This window comes from Oncorhynchus gorbuscha, linkage group LG18 (genome assembly GCF_021184085.1).
Source record: "Oncorhynchus gorbuscha isolate QuinsamMale2020 ecotype Even-year linkage group LG18, OgorEven_v1.0, whole genome shotgun sequence".
Classification (NCBI taxonomy): Eukaryota; Metazoa; Chordata; class Actinopteri; order Salmoniformes; family Salmonidae; genus Oncorhynchus; species Oncorhynchus gorbuscha.
In genome coordinates, this window is record NC_060190.1 from 35,514,729 (window position 1) to 35,531,647 (window position 16,919).

General features: G+C 44.4%; 1 protein-coding gene across 1 annotated transcript in view; it reads left to right on the forward strand.

The window, feature by feature from the left end:
• LOC124003446 (dihydropyridine-sensitive L-type skeletal muscle calcium channel subunit alpha-1-like) overlaps nucleotides 1–16,919 on the forward strand; it is a 35,031-nt gene that overhangs the window by 1,960 nt on the left and 16,152 nt on the right. The window contains exons 2-14 of the mRNA XM_046311715.1: nucleotides 1,143–1,248; nucleotides 9,851–9,990; nucleotides 10,253–10,395; nucleotides 11,195–11,347; nucleotides 11,530–11,735; nucleotides 13,015–13,118; nucleotides 13,201–13,346; nucleotides 13,722–13,803; nucleotides 13,936–14,096; nucleotides 14,243–14,468; nucleotides 14,686–14,893; nucleotides 15,121–15,241; nucleotides 15,529–15,743. Coding sequence (XP_046167671.1) covers nucleotides 1,143–1,248; nucleotides 9,851–9,990; nucleotides 10,253–10,395; nucleotides 11,195–11,347; nucleotides 11,530–11,735; nucleotides 13,015–13,118; nucleotides 13,201–13,346; nucleotides 13,722–13,803; nucleotides 13,936–14,096; nucleotides 14,243–14,468; nucleotides 14,686–14,893; nucleotides 15,121–15,241; nucleotides 15,529–15,743 — 2,011 coding nt within the window. The remainder of the gene's footprint in view (nucleotides 1–1,142; nucleotides 1,249–9,850; nucleotides 9,991–10,252; nucleotides 10,396–11,194; nucleotides 11,348–11,529; nucleotides 11,736–13,014; nucleotides 13,119–13,200; nucleotides 13,347–13,721; nucleotides 13,804–13,935; nucleotides 14,097–14,242; nucleotides 14,469–14,685; nucleotides 14,894–15,120; nucleotides 15,242–15,528; nucleotides 15,744–16,919) is intronic.

Consider the following 16,919-nt stretch of genomic DNA (forward strand, 5'->3'; position numbering starts at 1 on the left):
GGATTATTTTTTGACATGTATAATATGAGTTTGTTATAGCGACAGTGTGATGATATTCCTGGGGATGGACGGACAGCTGTCCTCCCACGTCACAGCCTAAAAACAGACTCGCTAAGCTAAGAGAATGCTGCCTCAGACACGGACTGGTGGTGGAATTGGGTACTGCAGTCGGAGAGGGGAACAACAGCATGATGACTAGAATATTTGTTCTATTTAACAAGGCAAGTCAGTTAAGAACAAATTCTTCTTTACAATGACGGCCCAGGAACAGTGGGTCAACTGCTTTGTTCAGGGGCAGATTGACAGATTTGTACCTTGTCAGCTCGGGGATTCAATCTAGCAACCTTTAGGTTACTGGCCCAACACTCTAACCACTAGGCTACCTGCCACCCCCAATGAAGTTGCAGTTGATTATCCACGGTATTACCCTTATTAAAGCTTTGCACTATTACACACCCAGGAGTGCAACATTGCACAGCATTGACCGTTTTGAATGTGCTGTACTGAAGGGACCCAGATATTTGAACTCGCCACCATCTTTAACACAGGTGCCGACATAAATAGATCCGATTATCTTCTAACTGACCCATTGTTGGCCTCAAATGTCTCCCAGTGTGTTTTCAATACCCTTGGCTATATGGGGAAGTCCCTATTGAGGGGTTGCACACACTGTACATCAGTTCAACTGAAACAGACTCACCTTATTGAATATGTTTGACATTTTGTGATTCAGATGCATGGCCAATATTGCTAGTTATGGTTACTCTGTCAATAGTTATCCTGTAACTGATACAAAACTAGCACGAGCACTAGTGTCCTGTAACATTAAGTCTACAGTGGCATGTTAAACCGTGCACCTTATGGTTATTTAGATTGTGAACGTCATCTAATAGGTGGGTGAGGTTGAAAGATCTCACTGAGATGCATGTGTACTTCCTGTAGGCATTGTATGGTGGAATAGCTATCCATATCCATCCATATCGCTTGGTTAGGTAACATCAGTTTGGATAAGAAAGGAAAATATCCCGTAAATTATCTAATGGTATATTTTAAAAGGATATTATTTCCTACACCCTGCAGTTATGTGATCTGCTGGATGTGAATAATGTCGCTTGAACCTTTCCTGAGCGTTCCCCCATCAGACCTTTTGAGATCATCATCCTGCTGACCATCTTTGCCAACTGTGTGGCCCTCGCTGTGTTCCTGCCCATGCCTGAGGAGGATAGCAATAACACCAACAGCAACTTGGTGAGTCTGGACCCAATACACACCATCCCATATGGATTGAAAGTGATGGAGATCGTAATACTGCTAGTTGGGGTTTAATTAATTTAGGTTGGGAAGCAGGGTTCTATTTCAAATACTTGTTTTGATGTCTCACTATGGGATTTGCTGTCGGAGATAGACAGGTCGAGTGGCAAATGAGGTGAGCCCCTCCCTCTTTATAAGGTGCCACTCACCCCACCTTCTGGTCATTCTCACTTTCTTCCTTGTGAAGATTCCTACACTCTCTGAAGCTCTCCTCAGCATGACTTGACCCCTGTCTTCTTGTTTAACTGTTCTCAGGCGAACCGTGAGGTTATGCTGCCAAATGTAGAACCTCAGCTCTCGCCCTTTGTGTTGAGTAAAGACCGAAAATAACATTTTTGCTTAGAATAGAATTCTAATTCTCTGGTTGCAGCTGGCGTCACACGGCTAGCTACTGAGACTTGGCTATAGCGCAAGCCACAAGGCCTAGCTAATCCAGCTAGCTCGCTGCAAGGCCAGTTAAGCACCACTAGCTTTTCTAAAAATGGCTAGCTCTCCTCTCTCGTTTAACTCAACCTGTGTTCACTCGTTTTGTGCTGACACCGTCCCAGGGAAACAACTCCTCCCAGTAGGCCATTCCACAGGTGGAGGAGAGAGCCCTATGGTTAAAATTGTCCAGGTTGTTGGACAAGGAGAAAGTAGATTTCCCCAACGCTCTGATTGAGCCTAAGGAATGGTTTTGGCCGGCTGTCACTGCCATGTGGCAGAAGTGCAAACATTGAAAGAAGGAAGGCGAAACCTTCAACTTCTGCCTGCCCTGCAGATCCAGTTACCGTGGCTACCCGGTCTACCCTTCCACAAGCCATGGCTTCATGGCAGGGAGAGGGCAGCACACTGGCTCCAGCGGTAGAGAGGGGCAGCCAACAGTTCACACCATGTCCTGGTCTGTTCCCTCTCAGGTGGAGCACAGACTTTCCCCCACATCACTATGGGGGAGAAGCACATCTGTGCTCCTAAAACCCTATCCCCCGTGCAATGGATCATTCCTATGCGTCCACTCACAGGGAAGACGAAGGGAGCGCACTCAACCACCAAGTGCCCTCATTGCTACAGCTCTCTCCTCAATCGGTCTTGCCAAGGGCACAGAGCAAAAATACAACAAAAGGGCGCCTCGCCATGAAGCCACCAGAGGGCGCTTCGTCAACACTGGTGCGCAAGAGTCATCTAACTTGTAGGCAACTCGCTGCAAGAGCAGGGAACTGCAAAATGCACAGTCCAGCCCAGGGTCTTGTCAGTAGTTAAAAGGGTTACAGACTGCAGTTCTCTATGAAGCCACCCTTTTTCAATTGAATTCTAAATTCAGTAGCAAGTGATGACATTCTGCCTCGCTCTAATCCTCAATGCAACTGGTTCACTTCAGTCGGCCTACAAGACGCTTATTTTCACACAAGTCAGCAGACAGAAGGTTTTCTCAGGTTTGCCTTTCAGTGCTTGATAACACTTTATTTGGGTAGTCTATTTGTAGATACTCTACAGACTATCTGCTACTCTTTAATTAATTAATCCTAACCTTAAACTTGACCCTTACCCTAATCCTAACCTTAAACTTAACCCTTACCCTAACCCATTTTCTAAACCTGACCCTAACTCTAACCATAACCTTAAACCTTATCCTAAACCTAAACCTAACCCTTACCCTAATCCTAACCTTAATATATAATAATAATATATGCCATTTAGCAGACGCTTTTATCCAAAGCGATTTACAGTCATGTGTGCATACATTCTACGTATGGGTGGTCCCGGGGATCGAACCCACTACCCTGGCGTTACAAGCGCCATGCTCTACCAACCTGACCCTAACCCTAACTGTAACCTTAGTAAGCAGTTGCTTACCAACAGGTAGTTTGTTGATAGTTTGACCATCTGTAAAGCATCTACATTATAGACTATCCAAATAAAGTGTGACCAAGGGTAAAGCCAACAAATACCTCATTGGCCAAATACCTCGTTGGCCTTTAAAAGTAAAGATACCTTAATTTAATAGAAAATGACTCAAGTAAAAATGAAAGTCTAAAAGTATTTGGTTTTAAATATACTTAAGTTTCAAAAGTAAATGGAATTGCTCAAATGTATTTACGTATCAAAAGTCAAATTTGAAACCATACAAATTCCTTATATTAAGCAAATCAGATGGCACAACTTTCATATTGTTTTATTGAAGGATAACCAGGGGCACACTCCAACACTCAGGCATAATTTACAAACGAAGGATTTGTGTTTAGTGAGTCCGCCAGATCAGAGGCAGTAGGAATGACCAGTGACGTTCTCTTGAAAAGTGTGTGAATTGGACCATTTTCCTGTCAAAATGTAACGAGTACTTTTGGGTGTCAATGAAAATGTATGGAGTAATAAGTACAATATTTTCTATAGGAATGTAGTGAAGTAAAAATTCAAGTTGACAAAATATAAAAGAATAAAGTAAAGTACAGTTACCCCAAAAAACGACTTAAGTCGTACTTTAATAAGGTATTTTTACTTAACACCACTGGTTTTCACAAGGTGACTTTGTTACCTAACCCCACCTTTATGCCGAAAGTGAGCAATACTTATAATTGCCATAGAATATAATCAAGTATTTGAACGTGAACTTAAAGTTACTTGCGTAACCCCGGTTCTCTGAGCCTACGAGTGCGACATCTCACCTCATGTCCCTGCTCGCAAGAGTGCAAGGAAGAGAGACATGCTTGAGATTGGCCAGAGGGTGGGGTGAGTGGCACCTTATAAAGAGGGAGGGGCTCACCTCATTCGCCACTCGACCTGTCTGCCTCCGACAGACGTTGTGTGATTGGTTCTTCGGTAGTGATGCGACTATCCAGCGAATCCCATAGAGCGACATCTCCCTCATATTCACAGAAAACCGGGTTACTCTAGTAACCTTGAGTTGTCCTCATGAAGCCTCCCCATCTGTCATGAATACACAGAACATGTGTGAGAGTACATATGTGTCTGAATGTGTAGTGAGCACTGTATTCATACCTCGATCATGGCGGTGAATGACCTGATCATATCATGGTCCTGCTGCTAACTGCTCACTGTTCTGTTGTAGGAGCACAGTTCATAAAACAAGCAGACTGGGATCTGGCGCCTAGTGTAGTCACCTTGACTTTTGATGGGCACAATGGCCTGGATGTTTGGTGTAATCCAGTTTGACATCTGATCCAGCAGCAAGTGCTAGAAAGTTGACCTGGTTTGTTTTTGTGGGCCAGATGCCAGACTGGCCACATGGAACTAACTGCTGTCCAACTCTGATAGTTCTGCTCATTTTGAGTTTTGAAACACTCTCTGGAAAGGATCATGAAATCAACCACAAAATGCCCATATTACAAATGGGTAGACAGATATTTCTGTATCTGAGTGACCCCAATCTGGAGATAAAGATAGAGGGGTCGTTCCACCGATTCGGTGCCTTATGAGAAGTGTGTATAACATGGTAAAAAAAAGTTTGATTTCACCTAATTTTAACATTCTGTCATAAAGAGCACATGTTCAACCTAATAGAAATCACGTTTTCCCATCTCAACAGGTTAAAATAAGAAAGTGCCAAATAAAGTAACAGGGTTGACTGTAACAGGGTTGAAGATTTAATCTCAAATCAGCCTTGTGACAGGGGGAATAGAAGCATGTTTTGTGCAACAGGGAGTGGCAATTGAATGCAAGCTTCACAAAAAAAATGAAATTGCTAAAACATTTCTAGCCTGTCTATCTAGGTTTTCCACCACAAAACACCAGAAATAGCCAAAAAGAGCAGAAGCACCTCACCTGCTTTTACACTATGATTTGGCTATGTTCAATGTTCACTTTCAAAAAAACATTTAATTTCTTATGGCTGGGGGGCAGTATTGAGTAGCTTGGATGAATAAGGTGCCCAGAGGTGCCCAGAGTAAACTGCCTGCTCCTCAGTCCCAGTTGCTAATATATGCATATTATTAGTATATTTGGATAGAAAACACTCTGAAATGTCTAAAACTGTTTGAATGATGTCTGTGAGTATAACAGAACTCATATGGCAGGCAAACACCTTGAGAAAAAAATTCAAACAGGAAGTGGGAAATCTGAGGTTGGTCGATTTCAACTCAGCCCCTATTGAAGTTGCAGCGGGATATTGGTCATCTTGCACTTCCTAAGGCTTCCACTAGATGTCAACCATGGTTAGAAACTTGTTTGATGCTTCTACTGTGAGGTGGGGCCGAATGAGAGTGGATTGAGTCAGAGGTCTGGCAGCAGTCACGCGCTGGTCACGTACATTTCACATGAGAGGTAACTCCCGTTCCTCTCGAATTCTCCGGTTGGAATATTATTGAAGATTTATGTTAAAAACATCCTAAACATTGATTCCATGCATCGTTTGACAAGCTTCTATGGTCTGTAACAGAACTTATTTGACATTTCATCTGCAACTAGTGAACGCGCTTCATGAGTTTTGATTTGTTTACCAAACTCGCTTACAAAAGTAGCTATTTGGACATAAATGATGGACATTATCAAACAAATTAAACATTTATTGTGGACCTGGGATTCCTGGGAGTGCATTCTAATGAAGATCATCAAAGGTAAGTGAATATTTCTGTTATTTCTGACTTCTGTTGACTCCAATATGGCGGATATATATATATTTGTTCTCTGAGCTCTGTTCTCAGATTATAGCATGGTTTGCTTTTTCCGTAAAGCTTTTTTTGACACAGCGGTTGTATTAAGGAGAAGTATATCTTTAATTCCATGTATAACACTTGTATTTCCATTAACATTTATGATGTGGCTCTCTGCATATTCACCAGATGTTTTTGGAACTACTGAACATAACGCGCCCAATGTGTACTTGTTATCAGTATAAAAAACACCTGTCCACAACCTCAAACAGTCACACTCCAAACTCCACTATGGCCAAGACCGAAGAGCTGTCAAAGGACACCAGAAACAAAATTGTAGACCTGCAACAGGCTGGGAAGACTGAATCTGCAATAGGTAAGCAGCTTGGTTTGAAGAAATCAACTGTGGGAGCATTTATTAGGAAATGGAATTATTTTATACTGATAACAAGTTCAAACAGGTGCCATTAATACAGGTAATGAGGGGAGGACAGAGGAGCCTTTTAAAGAAGAGTTACAGGTCTGTGAGAGCCAGAAATGTTGCTTGTTTGTAGGTGACCAAATACTTACTTTCCAGCATAATTTGCAAATAAATTCATTAAAAATCATACAATGTGATTTTCTGGATTTTCTTTTTCATTTTGTCTGTCATAGTTGAAGTGTACCTATGATGAAAATTACAGTCCTCTCATCTTTTTAAGTGGGAGAACTTGCACAATTGGTGGCTGACTAAACTTTTTTCCCCCACTGTACCTGTATTGAGGAATTGAGGAATTTTAATTATGAGATGTCTGTTGTTTTGAATTTGGCGCCCTGCACTTTCACTGGCTGTTCCCATGAACGGGATTTCAGCCCTAAGAAGTTCTTAAGAAGGAATAATTACCACATATTAAAATGAGAGTTTAGTTTCTCACAGCAGGTTTGACTTTAAAATGGGGGACAGATGTAAATTAATCATGAATCACATTAAATAAATGTATTTTTTTATTTTTATAAACTTTTATTTAACCAGGCAAGTCAGTTAAGAACATATTCTTATTTTCAATGACGGCCTGGGAACAGTGGGTTAACTGCTTGTTCAGGGGCAGAACGACAGATTTGTACCTTGTCAGCTCGGGGGTTTGGACTCGCAACCTTGCGGTTGCTAGTCCAACGCTCTAACCACTAGGCTACGCTGCCGCCCCAAATAATAATCTTCAGAAATTACTTTGTCAAAGCAACAAGAAAACTAGGGCTTGACAATGATGGAGAATTGGTGTGTGTGTGTGTTGGAAACCTAAAGATACATACTATAAATTGCGCTATAGGAATGTCCATGACATGCCAGAATCTAACCCAATATCATTTAGGTTCACTGTGCTACAAGCAGTACAGTACAGCACTTTGAAACTTTATTAACAGCACTGTTATTGACGCTATAAAACTCCCTGCACATGCCCTTTCCCCAGGGATCTGAATAGTCCTACCCTATTAAGTAATCAAGCATCAAATAGAACATATGTAACGGCTCTCCTCTTAGTCTGATGATGAGGAATAGGAATCATTGGACCAACACGCAGCGTGTTAAGTGTTCATAGTAAATAAAATAAAATAAACTGAACACTGAATGACAAAAAACAACAAAGAGAGTGAACGACTCGAAACAGTCCTGTAAGGCGAAAAAAACACAAAACAGGAAACAACTACCCATAAACACAGGTGGGAACAGGCTACGTAAGTATGGTTCTCAATCAGAGACAACGATTGACAGCTACCTCTGATTGGGAAACATACCAGGCCAAACACATAGAAATACAACACACAGAACAAAACAGAATGAAAAACAGAATGCCCACCGCAACTCACACCCTGACCAAACCAAAATAGAGACATAAAAAAGGAATTAAGGTCAGGACGTGACAACATAGCATTTCATGTTACCCATGGCCACATTATCTATCCATCATCACCGACTTATGCCTATTTGTTTTCCTATTTATCACTTGTCCGTGCTCAAAATCACGTTTCAAGTTCAAGTAATTTGCATTGTGGAGTACACCAGTATACAAACAGTATATTTCTTGCAAGTTAAAAGACAGGGCGATTAGTGAGTGGGTGCCATCTTAGGGACCTCAGCACTGAGGTTCCCAGTTGTTAATCAGTGTGGGGCCATTCTCTGGATGCCTGGCCTGTAATGGGAGAGGAGGAGAGACACAAATACACAGAACACCAGGGAGCTACTGAGCTGATGGATTTACCAAGCAGGATCAACTTAAGTTTAATTTAAATTTACATTTACATTTAAGTCATTTAGCAGACGCTCTTATCCAGAGCGACTTATAAATTGGTGCATTCACCTTATGACATCCAGTGGAACAGTCACTTTACAATAGTGCATCTAAATCTTAAAGGGGGGTGAGAGGGATTACTTATCCTATCCTAGGTATTCCTTAAAGAGGTGGGGTTTCAGGTGTCTCCGGAAGGTGGTGATTGACTCCGCTGTCCTGGCGTCGTGAGGGAGTTTGTTCCACCATTGGGGGCCAGAGCAGCGAACAGTTTTGACTGGGCTGAGCGGGAACTGTACTTCCTCAGTGGTAGGGAGGCGAGCAGGCCAGAGGTGGATGAACGCAGTGCCCTTGTATGGGTGTAGGGCCTGATCAGAGCCTGGAGGTACTGAGGTGCCGTTCCCCTCACAGCTCCGTAGGCAAGCACCATGGTCTTGTAGCGGATGCGAGCTTCAACTGGAAGCCAGTGGAGAGAGCGGAGGAGCGGGGTGACGTGAGAGAACTTGGGAAGGTTGAACACCAGACGGGCTGCGGCGTTCTGGATGAGTTGTAGGGGTTTAATGGCACAGGCAGGGAGCCCAGCCAACAGCGAGTTGCAGTAATCCAGACGGGAGATGACAAGTGCCTGGATTAGGACCTGCGCCGCTTCCTGTGTGAGGCAGGGTCGTACTCTGCGGATGTTGTAGAGCATGAACCTACAGGAACGGGCCACCGCCTTGATGTTAGTTGAGAACGACAGGGTGTTATCCAGGATCACGCCAAGGTTCTTAGCGCTCTGGGAGGAGGACACAATGGAGTTGTCAACCGTGATGGCGAGATCATGGAACGGGCAGTCCTTCCCCGGGAGGAAGAGCAGCTCCGTCTTGCCGAGGTTCAGCTTGAGGTGGTGATCCGTCATCCACACTGATATGTCTGCCAGATATGCAGAGATGCGATTCGCCACCTGGTCATCAGAAGGGGGAAAGGAGAAGATTAATTGTGTGTCGTCTGCATAGCAATGATAGGAGAGACCATGTGAGGTTATGACAGAGCCAAGTGACTTGGTGTATAGCGAGAATAGGAGAGGGCCTAGAACAGAGCCCTGGGGGACACCAGTGGTGAGAGCGCATGGTGAGGAGACAGATTCTCGCCACGCCACCTGGTAGGAGCGACCTGTCAGGTAGGACGCAATCCAAGCGTGGGTCGCGCCGGAGATGCCCAACTCGGAGAGGGTGGAGAGGAGGAGCTGATGGTTCACAGTATCGAAGGCAGCCGATAGATCTAGAAGGATGAGAGCAGAGGAGAGAGAGTTAGCTTTAGCAGTGCGGAGCGCCTCCGTGATACAGAGGAGAGCAGTCTCAGTTGAATGACTAGTCTTGAAACCTGACTGATTTGGATCAAGAAGGTCATTCAGAGAGAGATAGCGGGAGAGCTGGCCAAGGACGGCACGTTCAAGAGTTTTGGAGAGAAAAGAAAGGAGGGATACTGTTCTGTAGTTGTTGACATCGGAGGGATGAATATTCTTAAAATGATTGTTGTGCCATTGACTCCTAAACTCTTATAACTAGCTATAACGTGTTTGGAAACTTTGTCACCAAGCAGAATCAATGAATTATACTCCATTGCACATATTCATTATGGGTACTGTTTTATGGGTACTGTAGTTAGTACCTCATGATACACTAACAAGCCTTTATTGTTGTTTCACAGGAAAGTCTGGAGTACATCTTCCTCATCGTCTTCTCCATAGAGTGCTTTCTAAAAATAATAGCCTATGGATTTCTATTTCACGAGAATGCGTATCTGCGGAACTGTTGGAACATACTGGATTTTGTCTGTGTATCTGTGGGGTAAGTAGGGAAGAGATGAAAATGTTCTGTCATGTTCTGTCGTGTTCTGTCGTGTTCGGTCATGCTCTTTCACGTTCTGTCACGCTTTGTCACGCTCTGTCATGTTCTGTCATGTTCTGTCATGCTCTGTCATGCTATAACTCTTCTGTGACTGTATGATCTTGTTTATCTCTCTCTTGTACTCCCTTTTGTCCTCCTCTATCTTTCAACCTCTCCCCTCCCCTCTCCTCTCTCTTCCCTCTCTCCCTCTCTCCCTCTCCAGGCTGTTTGCAGTCATCGGAGACTTCATCACCTATATCAGTGGTGTGGAGGCTCAACCAGGGGACAAGGGAGGAGGCTTCGACATGAAGGCCCTCAGGGCATTCAGGGTGCTCCGGCCACTCAGGCTGGTCTCTGGAGTCCCCAGTAAGGACCACTGTACAATAGGAACCCTGTAGCAGTCATAAGGGCAGGAAATCAGCAGAAGGCATTTCAGGTTAAAGTGTAGAATGACAAAATAAATAGCCTCTGAATCAGGCTTAACATGTCCTATTTATATTAAATAAACCAAAACATATTTCTCACAAGTGTAGCATAGTTCGTATAAGCTCTACAAACAATGTCTATTCCCGAGGAATTTGAACGGTAAGTTAATGTGATCATATATTTAATGAATGAACAGAAATGACCAATATAACCAAACGCTAATGTTTTAGATTACTGGGAAATCATTACTGGTGATATATCTATATGGGAATTGCTAAGCATTTAAAAAACAAAGGGAAAAACAGTGAATGAGCTCAAATTGGCGGGAAGCAGATAGCTCATTTGTGATAAGAGGAGCCTAGCGCTCACTTCACCACAACCATATTCTGAGAACACTTACCTTCAGCAACAATGCTAGTGTCAAATACAATATCATTTGGTTCATTGCGGTTAGTCTGCAGTTTGATCTAGTTATATTGGTCAACTACTACAGTGGTTCCCCACCAGGGGTACTAGGACCCCTGGGGGAAATTGTCCTATCTACAATGGGTACTTGAGAAGACTCATGAGACCATAGACCTACTGGTAAAATGCAAGAGGGGGTACTTCAGGGGTACTCAAGGAAGGGGAAAATTCAGGAAGGGGAAGAATCAGCTGGTGGTACAGTAACTGAAAATGGTTGTCAACTACCGGACTACTAGGTCCACTGATGTTTACAATGTGTCTGCTCATCCCCCAGGCCTGCAGGTGGTGATGAACTCCATCCTGAAATCCATGCTACCTCTGTTCCACATCTCCCTGCTGGTCTTCTTCATGGTCACCATCTACGCCATCGTGGGATTGGAGCTTTTCAAGTGCAAGATGCATAAAACCTGCTACTACACAGGCACAAGTAGGAAACACACACGCACGCACGCACGCACGCACGCACACACACACACACACACACACACACACACACACACACACACACACACACACACACACACACACACACACACACACACACACACACACACACACACACACACACACACACACCCTTCCTATATCTTCTCCCCCGTTGTCCTGCAGATATCATAGCCACAGTGGAGAATGAGAAGGCATCTCCATGTGCCCAGGCCGGTAATGGTCGGCGCTGCACCATCAACGGGACAGAGTGTAGGGCGGGATGGGCCGGACCCAACAACGGCATCACACACTTTGACAACCTGGGCTTCGCTATGCTCACTGTCTACCAGTGCATCACTACCCAGGGCTGGACCGACGTGCTCTACTGGGTACTGTGTTACATCACCCCTATACTTTAATGTTACTGTACTGCTTCATCCTGTTGCATTATGTACTTCACCCCAGTTAATGTAGCCCGTACTCACTCTATCAATTCAATTTCAATTCCATTTCAGGGGCTTTATTGGCATGGGAAACATATGTTTACATTGCCACAGCAAGTGAAATAGATAATAAACAAAAGTGAAATAAGCAGTAAAAAAATGAACAGTAAACTTTACATTCAAAAATTTCCAAAAGACATTTCAAATGTCATATTATGTCTATAGACAGTGTTTTAATAATGTGCATATAGTTAAAGAACAAAAGGGAAAATAAATATAAATATGGGATGTATTTACAATGGTGTTTAATCTTCACTTGTTGATATTTTCTTGTGGTAACAGGTCACACATCTTGCTGCTGTGATTGCACACTGTTGTATTTCACCCAATAGATATGGAAGTTTATCAACAACATTTTTAAAAATGTTTAATTATTTGTGAGTCTGTGTAATCTGAGAGAAATATGAGTCTCTATTATGGTCATACGTTTGGCAGGAGGTTAGGAAGTGCAGCTCAGTTTCCACCTCATTTTGTGGGCAGTGTGCACGTAGCCTGTGTTCTCATGAGAGCCAGGTCTGCCTACGGCATCCTTTCTCAATAGCAAGGCTATGCTTACTGAGTCTGTACATAGTCGAAGCTTTCCTTAAATTTGAGTCAGTCACAGTGGTCAGGTATTCATTCTGCCACTGTGTACTCTCTGTTTAAGGCCAAATAGCGATGTAGTTTGCTCAGTTGTTTTTGTTCATTCTTTCCAATGTGTCAAGTAAATCTTTTTTTGTTTTCTAATTGTGTTGCTGTCCTGGGGCTCTGTGGGGTGTGTTTGTGTTTGTGAACAGAGCCCCAGGACCAGCTTGCTTAGGGGACTCTGCTCCAGGTTCATCTCTCTGTAGGTGGTGGTTTTGTTGTGAAAAGTTGGGGAATCGCTTCCTTTTAGGTGGTTGTAGAATTGATCCGTTCATTCTGGATTTTGATAATTAGTGGGTATCGGCCTATATCTGCTCTGCATTCATTATTTGGTGTTTTACATTGTACACAGAGGATATTTGGTCTCTTTCTTTCTCTCTCTCGCTCTCTCGCTCTCGTTCTTCCTCTCTCTTTCTTTCTCTCCCTCACTTTGTCTCTGTCTCTCTCTATATCCCCCCTCTCTCTCTCGCTCTCTCTCTCTTCTCTCCTTCCACTCCTTCTCTTTCTCCCTCTCCCTCTCCCTCTCCCTCTCTCTCTTCAGGTGAATGATGCCATCGGTATGGAGTGGCCGTGGATGTACTTTCTGACACTCATCTTGGTTGGCTCCTTCTTTGTACTCAACCTGGTTCTGGGCGTGCTCAGTGGGTAAGAGGACAGACACACACACATACACACACTCATCTCTCTCACTTTCATCTTTTCTCCATCTCTATTTCCCCTCCGTCAGTGAATTCACTAAGGAGCGAGAGAAGGGTAAGGCGCGTGGAGAGTACACAGAGATGAGGGAGACCCAGCAGCTGGATGAGGATCTGAAGGGCTACATGGAGTGGATCACACAGGCCGAAGTCATGGACGCCGACGGGGAGGGACAGGGTACTTATGGCTTCCTAACCCTATCACCAACACACAATAGAATAGAGGGAAGACTACAATAGGAGTCAGCCCGTTGCAGACGTCCTGCAGGTTGGCATTTTATGTCACGAATCTGCAGAGCGGTCACTAGCTGGCACAGCCACAAAGTCATACTTAAAAAAAAAAAACCTGACCCTAACCTCGACCCTAACCTTAACCACACTGTTAACCCTAATGCCTCACCCTAACCTTAAATATTTTTATTTTCCTGAATTTTTACAATATAGACAATTTTGACATTGCAGCTGAATTATCTAAGGGGAAATCTCTCAGTTCTGCGTCCAGTTCAAGATGAATGAAAGTCAACCTGCTGACACCAGTGTCTCTTGTCCCCAGGCCTGCTAACGCTAGAGGATGGAGAATCCGAGGCAGGGAGCCTAAAGGACATGGACACCATGCAAAAAATCATGTACTACTAGTAAGTACACACATACACCGGCCTCTGACCGGGACAACACTCGGGTGTTTTGATAAAACAAAAGTCTGACAGACCTCCTCCTAACATCCCACCTCTTCCTCCTCTCCCTCATCTCTCACTTGCTCTGTTCAGCAAGCTGGCTCGTAAATGGAACATTTTCTTCCGGCGTAAGTGTCTTGTGTATGTGAAGTCCCGTATGTTCTACTGGTGGGTGATCCTTCTGGTGTTCCTGAACACGCTGGCCATCGCTACTGAACACCACAAGCAGTCCCAGCAACTCACCGAGTGGCAAGGTCAGGGTCTACATATCATGTCCATAGCTTCAACCCATATACACACAATCCCAGCATCTAACAAGGCTCTTGTCTACGCCATGGCTAACACACCTCTCTCTCCCTCTACCCCATGCCCCCCCCTGCTTCTCCCTTCCCCCTCCCAGACACTGCCAACAAGGTGCTGCTGTCTCTGTTCGCCATTGAGATGTTTATGAAGATGTACGCCCTGGGTCTCCAGCAATACTTCATGTCTCTGTTCAACCGCTTCGACTGCTTCGTGGTCTCCACCGGCATTCTGGAACTCGTCCTGGTCGGCATGGATGTCATGACCGTCATGGGGATCTCTGTGCTGCGCTGCATTCGACTACTCAGGCTGCTCAAAGTAACCAAGTAAGACTTTACATTAGGCTGCATTAGGCTTTCAGGTGTGTTAGTGGTGGACTCCATTAAAAGCCTGCACACCACGGTTCTCCAGGTCCAGGATTGGTCCAATTAATTGATGGGTTTATTGATTAATTGATTGTATCTTACATCCCCAACCCCTTGTAGCTTCATAGGAAGTGCATAGCACTTACTGTGTGTGTGTGTGTGTGTGTGTGTGCTTCAGGTACTGGACGTCTCTCAGTAATCTGGTGGTGTCCCTGCTGAACTCAACCCCCTCCATCGCCTGCCTGCTCCTCCTCCTCTTCCTCTTCATCGTCATCTTCTCTCTGCTGGGCATGCAGGTGTTCGGGGGGAAGTTCAACTTCCCCAATGCGCCCAAACCCCGCAGCACCTTTGACAGCTTCCCCCAAGCTCTCATCAGTGTCTTCCAGGTGGGCAAGGAAATACCGTTTTTTTTTCTCATTATTTTTAACAGATTTATCACACTAACAAGATGAACGACGATATGGACATCTGAAGGAGCATATGTACACGTATGACAGGAAAATGTTGGACATCAGCCCTTGCTTTTTGTTTCATTCGCTGTGGAAAAGCAGGCCGATCATTTGTCAGTGGGAGCCTGACTGTGTTCATTCCCTGCCTCTTCGCTCTCTGTCAGATCCTGACGGGGGAGGATTGGAACTCTGTGATGTATGATGGCATCATGGCGCATGGCGGTCCCACCATGCCCGGGATCCTCGTCAGCATCTACTTCATCATCCTCTTCGTCTGCGGAAACTGTATCCTCTGTGTGTGTGTGTGTGTGTGTGTGTGTGTGTGTGTGTGTGTGTGTGTGTGTGTGTGTGTGTGTGTGTGTGTGTGTGTGTGTGTGTGTGTGTGTGTGTGTGTGTGTGTGTGTGTGTGTGTGTGTGTGTGTGTGCGCGTGCGTGTGTGTGTGTGTATGTGCGTGTGTGTGTGCTGCCCAACTACTCTCCCAGACAGAAATCAGACTTAAATTCTGTCCTTGGGTACATTAGTGTCTCTCTTCCATTTCCTACCGTAATGAACTTTGACCCCTAGCACTTAGACATCCTGCTGAATGTGTTCCTGGCCATCGCTGTGGACAACCTGGCGGAGGCTGAGAGTCTGACCATGGCCCAGAAGGAGAAGTCTGAGGAGAAGAAACGCAAGAAGCTGCTCAGGGCTAACATGCCTGACAAGGCCACAGAGGAGAAAGCCCTCCTGGCCAAGAAGCTTGCAGCGGAGAGAGCCAAAATAGAGGGCATCCCTACCACAGCCAAGGTCAGATATTTCCAGTAGCGGTGCAGGGGTAAAATTACAGAAGAAGCCAAGCCAGTGAAAAAAGTCATATTGTGATAATTGCGTTGTTTGCTCTATAACCCATTTGTTCATACGCCACCGTGGTATACAATAACACCATGACAACAAAAAGACAACAGTCACACAGTGGCGGAATAAATTAGACTACACATACGTTTGTTTCATCACAACACTGGAGAGCAACATCTGTCCAGTGAAGTCCATAAAGCAACTATTGCATGAAACAAACAGCTATATCACCTGCAGCATGATCAAGCAAGGTAATGTTTTCGACAGTTTACTAAACAACGACTGGTTTAGAACCATGGCCTCTGCTATTCCAGAACCACTTCAACTTTAACAGTCAAACATCATCAAATCCATGTATCCAGGCTGTATCACAACCGGCCGTGATTGGGAGTCTCATAGGGAGGTGCCCAATTGGCCCAGTATTGTCCGGGTTTGGCTGGTGTAGGCCGTCATTGTAAATAAGAATGTGTTCTTAACTGACCCAGCTCAGCGCTGATTGCCTAATGATCTTGTAAAAATTATATCAAGGGAGGCCAAATGTTTGCTGGCATCAATCAATCAAATGCTATGGGCCAACATTTTAGACGCTTTTGGTCCAGACAGCATCAAATCAAATCAAAGTTAATTTGTCACGTGCGCCGAATACAACAGGTGTAGGTAGACCTTACAGTGAAATGCTTACTTACAGGCTCTAACCAATAGTGCAAAAAATAAGTTAGGTGAACAATAGGTAAGTAAAGAAATAAAACAACAGTAAAAAGACAGGCTATATACAGTAGCGAGGCTACATACAGACACTGGTTAGTCAGGCTGATTGAGGTAGTATGTACATGTTGATATGGTTAAAGGGACTATGCATATATGATGAACAGAGAGTAGCAGTAGCATAAAAGAGGGGTTGGCAGGTGGTGGGTGGTGGGACACAATGCAGATAGCCCAGTTAGTCAATGTGCGGGAGCACTGGTTGGTCGGCCCAATTGAGGTAGTATGTACATGAATGTATAGTTAAAGTGACTATGCATATAAACACAGAGTAGCAGCAGCGTAAAAAGAGGGTTTGGGGGGGGCACACAATGCAATGTAGCCATTTGATTACCTGTTCAGGAGTCTTAATGGCTTGGGGGTAAA